This window comes from Glycine max, chromosome 18 (assembly GCF_000004515.6).
Source record: "Glycine max cultivar Williams 82 chromosome 18, Glycine_max_v4.0, whole genome shotgun sequence".
NCBI lineage: Eukaryota > Viridiplantae > Streptophyta > Magnoliopsida > Fabales > Fabaceae > Glycine > Glycine max.
This window is the reverse complement of record NC_038254.2, coordinates 40740243-40750776: the sequence shown is the minus strand read 5'-3', so window position 1 is coordinate 40750776 and position 10534 is coordinate 40740243. Positions and strand designations below refer to the sequence as shown.

The 10534-nt window shown below is 33.8% G+C and overlaps 1 protein-coding gene across 6 annotated transcripts; it reads right to left on the bottom strand.

The window, feature by feature from the left end:
* Positions 1-476: 476 nt before the first annotated feature.
* LOC100799686 (transcriptional corepressor LEUNIG_HOMOLOG) lies at positions 477-10066 on the bottom strand. 6 transcript variants are annotated; one of them, XM_006602467.4, is made up of 20 exons: positions 9797-10066; positions 9648-9694; positions 9287-9374; positions 9048-9145; positions 8220-8329; positions 7835-8124; positions 7651-7720; positions 7420-7528; positions 6735-6787; positions 6379-6642; positions 5227-5289; positions 4878-4923; positions 4723-4808; positions 4006-4147; positions 3818-3927; positions 3295-3444; positions 2950-3105; positions 2747-2863; positions 2119-2319; positions 477-879 (listed from the first exon to the last, which is right to left on the bottom strand). In XM_006602467.4, the coding sequence occupies exons 3-20, from the start codon at positions 9334-9336 to the stop codon at positions 736-738; spliced, it is 2259 nt and encodes a 752-aa protein (XP_006602530.1). In that variant the 5' UTR covers positions 9337-9374; positions 9648-9694; positions 9797-10066; the 3' UTR covers positions 477-735. The 6 variants fall into 6 exon arrangements, with proteins under 6 accessions (XP_006602530.1, XP_014626428.1, XP_003552134.1 ...); XM_014770942.3 differs by having other exon boundaries at positions 5227-5286; XM_003552086.5 differs by having other exon boundaries at positions 4723-4923.
* Between the last annotated feature and the right edge of the window lie 468 nt (positions 10067-10534).

The following is a 10534-nucleotide window of genomic DNA, read 5'->3' as shown; positions in this document are numbered from 1 at the left end:
CAAAAGACTAAGCCAAGGTTCAATGACTGATTATTCCACCGAAGTTGGCACCACCATAGTCAATGAGCAAAAACAGCAAAGCCAGAATATATTGATAATGAAAAAGAGAAACAACATAACATGGGGGGACAAAAACCAAACCCATGACTGGGGATGTAATACTATTGATAAGCAATGGAAATAGATACGATACATGCTTATGAAACAAAACCAATGCCACATACAACCAGGACATCATCCTCGACTGTATTTTAAGGATGATTAACCAAAATTTTGATGCAGATATATTTCTGTAAAATGTACACAATGATGGAACATGTACACTTTTCTGTAAAATGTACTCTGCTGATATTATCACATGATGGTATTGAGAAAGTTCCAATAGTTCTCACAATCCAAATAAAATATATTAACCATATAAATAAAAATTGCATTGCAGATTAGTGCAATGTCTAAGTTGACAGTGCTTAGGATTCTAAAAGCAAAATTGTTTTTATATTTATGTACTAATAGTCTAGTATACCTTATTACAACATCAACGGTGGGAGAAACCAACTAAGATTAAGCTAGTGATGAGGTTTGGATAGACTCAAACCTCATTGCCACTATTATATAAAAATAAAAAAGAAAACTTTCAGAGACCCCTTTTTGCTTTCAATATAGGTCTCTGATTTCTTTCATATACAGTACTACTGACAAAGAATATATGCGATGTTAGAACCTAAATCAGGAATTTTATTTCCACAGCTTTACATAGTTGTCATGACTTGCAGAGGCAACCATTCCAGTGACAGAAGACTGAGCCAAAGCAGATATTACATTTTCATGTGTAGTAATTGTCATGCTTTTGTTCTCTGTCATGTTCCATAACTCCAAGGACTGTAGAGCACAAGGAAAACAATATACATTAGCAAATTAGCAGATGATACACACATTATGATACTTAATAGATTGAAAGACCAACATAATTGTCACAGTAAACAAGAAGGGTCACACATCTCACAAAATTTGCCAAGGTAACATTTTTTTTAGTAAATTATACTGACATCACCCGATGTCTTGAAATTACACATAAATCCCTATTTTTTAACTTTACAGCAACCTCCCTTATATAGATACACCGTGTAATGTTTTTTTCCCCCAAACAATTAAGGGGAGTTAATGTAATGTATAAGAGGTGTCGGTGTAATGTTTTTTAAACGATAAAGGGTTTAGTGTAGGTTTAAAAAAATAAGGGGTATTAGGAGTAATTTAACAAAACCTCGAGGAGTGGTAGTGCAATTTATTCTCTTTTTTTCCTTTTGATGATATTAGGCATAAAAAAATTCTTATTTTCAGGATTTGGCTGCCTCCAGAAACGGTGTTATCTAGTTCACGGAAGACATATGACTCGATTTATTATACTTGTTGATCCAAGTTAATTGGAAGCGAAGGAAATCAGAAGCAAACATTGGATGTACATCACACACCAGAATTTGGATGAACTTAGTAGTTAATAAACTCATAAACTGACCAAGCCAAAATGCTATCAAGTTGAATTTACAATAAATGGTATTAAGGACTGTTATATATCCCACCAAGATCAACCAAGGTGCAAGGTTATTTTCATTAGTAAGGAATGTTAGGTGGTAAATTGCCATGAAAAGCCACAAAAAAAGAGTGTAATGATAAAAAAACGTTGCAGTGGATTAAAGGACATACAAGAAAGATCAAGACCAAAAACAAATGTATTAGGAAACAGTTGGAGTAGAATATATTTTGGATATGATACGAACTTGACTAAGGTGTTTTGGTCAGATTAGGTGAAGATAAAATGGAAGATGATCTGTTTATAGGAGGAAGACCAATGAAAAATTTTAAACAATGACCATAATCTAAAAGGGTTTATTGAATTTCTGGTTTTCAATGGACCCTGATGGTTTCGTTTGGTCCATGAGGCCAACCAACCCAGCCTGGTAGGATAATGATGGGATGTTTTCAGAGAAAGTTAAGTGTTGAAATAAGCATGTTTTGCAGCATTACAGTGAATGGGTCCAGTCTGTTCCATGGGTCTGATGCATGCAGTCCAGATTTTTGAATCCATGCATTCATTACAGCAGATAATGAAAAAAGACTTACTGAAATTCCTCCAACCACCAACAAAGTTGAATAACTTGGATGGAAAACACAGGAATGAAATTGGTTCCCAGGGGAGCTGAACTCATGAATGCATTCTCCTCCTGAGGTCAAACTCCAAACCTTCACCAAATTTGAACTCACAGATGCCAAGGCATCACCATTGCCATCCCAGCAAATATAGCTCACCGGTTCAGGATGTCCCTACAAAGACAAAATGTTGAGGTTTAAATTACAAAATCCATCAGAGATGCAAACCTCGAAATAATAGACCATATTGTGGCATAAGGTAACCAATCTTCAGTCCCACTATCATATTTTCCGATTTTCCTAGTTAATTTTTTTTATCTATTTCTATACTACAAATTAAATAATTATAACTTAAACATGGAGACTGGATACAAGAAGGACATCATTAAAAAATAGAAAGAGGAAGAGAGAAAATGGAACAGACTCCATCCAATATTTAGAAATTAGCTGACATGAAACTTATAACATGAAAAACCCTCAATTTATGAAGGATGGGTTTCAAATTTATCTTTATATTTATACAATTTCAATGACCTTTGTTTGAAAGAGATTATATTACAATATTACATTATAGATAAGCAAATATGCGTATAGATTTTACCTGGAGGGTGTAAATTTGTGTATCAGATTCAACATCAAAAATTGACACCCCTTTATCAGAAGCTGCTGCCAGGTAACGTCCCAGTCTAGGCTGAAACCTGACTTGTGCACTAACTCCCTGAAACAATCAATTGTTAAAAAAAATATTAGAGACATGATAAAATGTTCAAAGAGGAAATGATACAATGCATACACTCAACGAACCTTAGTTACACGGGTGCAGGTGGATGAATTAATATTCCAATACCGAATTTCATTCTCACCATCACAGAAGCAGAAAAGTTCAGTCTTCTTAGGATGGAAATCAAGAGACATTATAGCTGATGAATGCCCACTATATTCTTGCAGACAACGGCTTGGCTGCATTGAAACAAAGAAAAGATAATAGTTAATTGCAATGTGTAGAATATAATTGCAAAAAATGGATGAATGCCAAACACAGGGAACAAGGCCTGAAGAAGCTGAAATCTAGTTACCAGTTTTAAACATCAGATTCAGATGTACACAAGTTACACATAATTTATAGAAAAACAGGGAAAAGTCTGTTACATTGGTTGTGTCCCATAACCGCACAGATTTATCAGTTGAAGCAGTCGCCAACTGAGATGAATTAGGTCTAAAACGGACATCTGTAATAACTGATTTGTGTTCTGCAGGAGTGCTCTCTGTTTCTAAAGTGTCCATGTTCCAGATGTCAACCTAATGCATATTCCCACAAAAAGTAACATACAACTTTTAGCATTTCAATTTATAAATTGAACGAAAAATTGCTCACAGCAGTTGTTTGGCAAATTAGCCTAAGATTAGAGACCAGTGTCCCATGCTCGGCCTTACCAATAAAAAAAAAAAACATCATTGACGTGCACAAAAAATCAATCACAATATCTATATATTATATAATAGAAAAAGGTAAATCACCAGAACATGATACGTTGCTTGGGACAAAATGTTGCCAAAGGGAGATGTTTGGGATATATATATATATATATATAACTAATTTAGATACAAAGGCATGATACAGAGTAGGATATTCCTTAGAATGCTAGTCTTCAGATGAAACCAAGTGAAATACCTTCATGTCATCTCCAGCACTGGCTAGCCACTTTCCATCTGAAGAAAAGTGACAACAAGTAACTTTGCTGTTCCTTGTTCTTCTGCAACCAACTTCAGCAAAGGTGAAACCTGAAATGAAAAACGAGGTTAATGATACTTTCCTGTAATACTTTAGTATGTACGTGTGTATATATATAGAGAGATTACCTTTAGAAGACTCTTTCTGTTGCTCAGCTGGACTTTGTTTCACTGTTCCATAGAGATTCCCACCATCTCCGCCATCATTTGATAGAAAGGATTCAACATTATCATCTAAAGCATCAACATCTCCAAATCGATCCATGTCGTCCTGGTTTATGAAATGATAGTGTCCAGAGCTCAATAATTTGTTCAGTTTATAAACTCAGCATCTCAAAACATGGGCACTCAAATGTTCTAATCAAGATTAATGGTTACTGTAACAGTATGCAAGTTGTGTTCTAGTTAGTTTCAGTACTGAATAATTTAAGACAACTGTCAATCTATTAGGATCTGATACGAAGTTATGATACAGTTTGTAATAGTTTGATATAACTCAGTCTACAAATAGAACCCACTTATTGTACTCATGTGATTGACTATTAATAAAATTATAAAACAAGTCATTTTTTCGTCTGTCTCTCTCTCGGTTTACTGTTCTTAACTTCTACTTGTTTGCTGCAATCTCAATAGTTAGCTAAATAGGACTTTTCAACTAATTATGACCGAACTAAACATATGTAATGATAGACCAATGAGCTGCAAGTACAGAGAAACATAAGCTATACTGGTCAACAATCAAGATAGCTGTTATACAAATTAAAGTACATCAAATATGAAAATAAAATACATAATTTATATGATAGATAGACACAAACAAAAACTAAAATTATTGACAAAACTTACCAGCAAATTCGACGATGATGCAAGGCCTCCTGTTGCCTCTGTACCATACATCATCATGCTCTTTTGGACATGCTGCATGCTGCTTGCTGTATTTAATCCATCACCAGGTGTATGTGTTGATGGTGATGAAGTAGGGGAAGGAGCAGCAGTGTTACCTGTACCAGTGCTATTGGCAGCTCCAGATTTTCTTTTTCTGTTACTCTGATGCAAAGCAGATACTATGTTAATTAGCTTTGAAATTGAGACAAATTTGGGGAGGGGACAAAGAATGATATAAAACCAAAATATATAGCCATGGGAAATAAATCTAATAGCAGCAGCAGCCTAAGAAATTAAGGTAGCATAAAGTAAAACAAAAACAAAAAAAACATCAGATCTCTGTCCCTTTCCATTTTCCAAACACAACTAAATAAAAAATAAAGGTGAAACAGCATAGGATGGACACTTGGTATCACATACATCTGGCCACATTCCATACAGAAGAAGAAAAAAAGTGACATTAACCTGCTGCTGTAATTGCTCCTGCTGTTGAGATAATGAATGTTGTGACTGAGCAATCTTCATCTGCTACACCCATTAAAGATAAAACAAAAAGGAAAATTAAAAATTGACCTCCAACAAGTGTAATATGTTTAATTTATATCATACAACAAAGGAAAATAAAATGTAGATATTACCAACTCAACTAATTTTTATGTCTTGCCTATCAAGCAGTAGCAGAGAATGAAGCTGATAAATATACAAGGTAAGCACATGCTTTTCCATTTTTCTATTATTAGTAAGACCATCATGTCCACATTACTTAGGAGATGCATCTTCTTTTTCGAATCAACAGCAATCATGAAGGAAATAAGCTTATAATAGCACACTATAACTACTAGGTGACAGGAAATTTTCCTCAATTCCTCATGTATATTATTGAAAGATCAAGGAGGGGTTTTCAGCATGAAATGTATCCACTTCTCCCACTGAGAAGTTTAGAGAAATCTTTATCACAGGTTTAGGCTGATATTTTAAGTGACTTGCTATTTTCTTGAGATTTTTGGAATCTCAAGGGAGTGGAGTCACATTGGAAGCCTTTTTTAAACTTTATTTGTCTATTCGTATAAAGTCTTGATATCAATGCTTCCGGGAATCAGAAGTTAGCCAATCAAATATTTCTATAGTAGCTAGTTTACAGTAGAGGGAAGAACCAAATTACAAATGAAAATATACAACACTAAAAGATTATGAAATATTAATAAACTTTGATAAATAAATGCTAGATAAAACATTGATTATGTTGAAACTAGAGATTGTGATTAATGATATTGGGAAATATGTATCATTTGAAAGATTAGAGTCATATAAAATATTTTAATTCTTTATTATTGGTTTTTTAAGAATAAAATATACTTATTCGTTTATGTATAAAAGTATCAACTAGTGGGATAAGTTTATTGCTCTTGTATGTATAGAAGTATAAACTATCAAGGGTGCCGGACACTCAGTCAAGCAATTCATAGAACTTCTGTCTAATTTCTGCTAGCTAATCTTAAAAAGTTTTTTATATATGATGCCTCTTGAATTTAAAGATATTATATTATACATGTTAAACAAACATTGATGTTTCTAAATTCTATCAACATTTTTTAAGTTTTGAAAAGGCAGTCCAACCTTAGGTGAATCTGACTGCATTTGGGAGCAAATAGATCCATCATTTCTAGTAGACTGACCATCCTTTGCACTTAAGCTACCTCGTGGAAGACCAGAAAGTCTACGAGGATCCATGTCACCATAATTAGAATTTCCAAGGTTATTTTGTGCCTGAGCCTGTGCCAAGACCTGTTGCTGTTGTGATGCCAAAACAAATTGATTCTGGGCTGTCAAATTGGGCTTCGGAATTTGGACACCCAAATTAGGTCTTAGTTGATCAATTCCCTGTAAAAGAAGGAATAAGTCAACTATGTCACCCTCAAGGAGTTTAACACACTTTATAGAAACAACATTGATGAAGATAGCATTCAACTTACAGATGCTAGAGGCCAACCCTTCAACGGAAGACCTGTAACTCCTTGATTTAATCCTGAAGGATAATTAATATACAAATCATAACAACAACCAATGGAATGACTCCCCCATGTCTAATGTTCTGCACTAAATACTGAAGACAAATTTAAATAGCAATATCATGTCAAAGCCATGAGGAATATCTCTGCAAGAGATTAACAATGAAACTACACATAAAATCCACACTACGAATGGATCACAGAACCCATTGCAAGGTTGCAAAGATCAGAACCCATTGCAAGGTTGCAAAGCTTAGAACCCATTGCAAGGTTGCAAGGCTTGCATTTTCAATGAAGAGTTTCCTTCATCACTAAAGATATGGGTATCATAATTTTAAACTTATGTGAAAGGATTATCAAGAAAAACAACAGGAAAAAAAGTGTCTTTCTTTTTCACCACAAAAAACATGTCACATGATGCAGCACCCTGACCTCCTAAACCACAGCCATGCACAGGAAAAAGGGGAGAGAGAATGATAAAAAGACAAACAAAGGGGACTGGGAGTACACACAGATATTTCAAATAATTCACCTATAAAAAAAGAACAGGGCTAGCATTATGAAGACAGAAAGTTAATAGTATTCATATATCGACCATAAAAGGTAGAAATTTTATGTAACAGCATGAAGGTGGGCACAATAATAATACCTGCACTGCCAAGTCCAGATTTTGAATGTAAAATTGCTTGTCGATAAACCGATGTATCCATAGGCAAACTCTTTGGAGTGGCGCCTAAATTAACTTCTCCTTTGATGTCCTGCAAACTTAATGTATCAAGTTGCTTGTCACAGTAAAGGTGAAAATAGAATAGAGATGAACTTGAAAATAGAAGAAAAACCACATGAAATGGCTAACTTAGAATATAGTTAAATTAATTACAGTGGTTAAAGGAGCCCGCCCTTGCTGCAATGCAGTGGACATATTCCCTGAATTTCCATGAACCAATTGGCTGAGGCAGCAAAAAGAATCCAAAATATTAGCAGTCCAATCCAAGTTGTTGAAATCAGGTTAAGAGTAGCACTCTAGCCCACAGTAAATAAAAAAGCTAAGCAAATTTATTTACCCTTGATGACTAGCTGCAGATTTGAGTAAGGCCATTCTATTGGGATCAATAAGAGTTGGAGATGCCTCTGAATCCATTGAATGAGGGTGTTTCATTCGCTCTTCATACATTTTCATTGCCAACACACTTGCAGGTGGCTGCCCCAACATTCCTTCAGAGTTCATGGCATTTATGGAACCACCAAGGGATGGATGATTAGGATCTCTTCGCTGTAATTGTGCACTGCGTTGCTGCATTAGTTGCAATTGCTGCATTTGAAGTTGTTGTTCTCTAGCTTTTGTTTGCTGGGTCTACCAACATGTAAATACATATATATTCAGTTTGCTACCAATACTTAAAATAACTAAGGAACAGAAAAAACATAGGTGCTACATGATAAAATAACCTCAATGTAAGCTGCAGCAGCCTCAGAATGTTTCTCATTTGTCCTTGAGATGAATATGTCCCAAAACACAGACCACCACTCATAGAGAAATCCTCCAGGTGCATCAATTGCTGTCAAAGACCAAACAATACAACTCACACATAAACTCCATTGTTCCACTGCCTTCAGCATATATACTATCATAAACTCATATTAATGTCCACCGAATTTGAACAACAAAGCTTAAACAAAAGACAAGATTTCGCTAGAAAAGAGAAAGAAAGAAGCATGAGCTCAGAAGATAAGTTAACCTCCCAGAGAAACCAAATCTCTACTGCTCTTTTGGACAAGGAGTGATATAGGGAGGAAAGAAATAACAGAGAATGTAATAGGAAGGATGTAAATAAAAGAGTAGAAAAAATGTCTTGTTTGCATTAATAGAAATTAAAACAAAAAAGTGAAAAAATTTCTCTTTGCTTATCTGGATGAGTGAAAAGAAATAATAAAATGTCAAAAAAAAATACTGGTTAACAAAATGATTTTTTAATGAATTTAATTAGAATACACTATCAATGTATAAGTTCTTCACACTATCAATTCATCCTAGATTGCCATATTAGTGAAAAGCATTGACTTTTTTATATATATAGAACCTCCATAGGACACAATCCTACTCAAGTCGGGTAAGACCACTATGGGCAACAATGTTTTCCCTCAGAGTATTTAACACAGCTTCATGTAATTTTTATATATAGACAAACATTTTAACTTAATTCATTCAATGACCATGGTGGGTGAGGCATACTACAGCACAACATTAACATTGTAAAGAATAACCACCAATCTCACCTACTGGATCCGTGGAAACTTTTCCTTCTGTAACAAAAGCTTTTGCAGCAGCATGTAATTTTCTTTTCATCAAATAATCATAAATATAAACATCAAGCCTGCAGCATAACAGAAAAAAATAATAATAAACATCAATATAACATGTTCCACAAGATCTATTAAGTCAGGATCAAATGCAGAAAACAGTAAAGGGGAAAATTGAAAAAAGAAAGCCGAGAATCTAGCAAGTGACAACACACATTTTATCAGCTTCCCAATTACTCTGATTCTGAGCCATAGTGGACTTCATCTGCACAGACCCAATTTCCAAGAGACTAGAGATCTTCCCTGCAAAGAAAGACAACTTTAATTTTGGAACCTTAAATGCAAGAATATCTCATAATACAGGTAATTAAATTAAATTCCATACAATTATTACTTTTAACTTGTTCAATTAAACCTTTTAAATGCCACTGTGAATTGAACTCTCCCAATTCTTAACAATTTTTTTTTCCTTTCATCTCCTTTTAATTCCATCTTATTCTCAGAAACAGCACAGAACAAAGAAAAAGCCACAATCAAATTCAACTTTCACATCTGAACCAGAAAGAGAAACCATACCAGTCCCCCGGATCAAAGCTTAAACCACCACCCCACTTCACAAAAACCTGTCACAGGCCAAGAAAAACCATAATTAAGCAAAAACAAATAAGTATGGTTCAATTCAATTAAAGGGTAAGCCATTAAAGGAACATGTTTTGTTTTCTTACTTGTTTTTGCAATTAAGAGACGGTGTTGAACTAGAATGAAAGTGATCAAAACCTCACAAGAGAAAATCTCGGTCTCGGTTCTCTGTATTTTTTTTTTATTTTTTTTTTTTTTTTTGCTTTCTCTAGAATCAGACAGAAGGAAGAGAAAAAGAAAAAGCGTGGAACTAATTTGAGTGCGAGTGAAGTGCAACAACCCACGCTTGAGTTTTTGGCACAAGTGGAGAGAGAATCCACGATGAGAGATATTTAGAAGGGAAACGTACAGTGTTATTTAATGCAAGTTAGGTTAGGTTAATTTTTATAATATTTGAACTCCTTTATTTTTTAGGATAATAAATCTTCTAGTGTAAGAAAGGTGCCTGCGTTTATTTTATTTTTTAAAATGTAAAGATAAAGATAGATGAGGAATCAAAAGAAGAAGACAAAAGATTGAATAGAAAATGGAAGAAAAAAAAAAACGATAGTTACATCTTATATGTAGTTTAAAAGTAAAATAAGTATAAGTGGAGGAGGAAGTTGTTTTATTAGTTAATTATTACTTAAGAGATAAAAGGGTCTATAAATATTGACTTTATTAATAAATTATAAATAATCATAATAAATTTCAAATAAAAATAAATAAATAAATAAATAATTATTTTAAATGAGAATATCATTAGGAATTACTGATTAATATTTTAACATGTATAACACATAGGATAAATATTTTTTTATGAGTAAAACTTATAATAAATATTT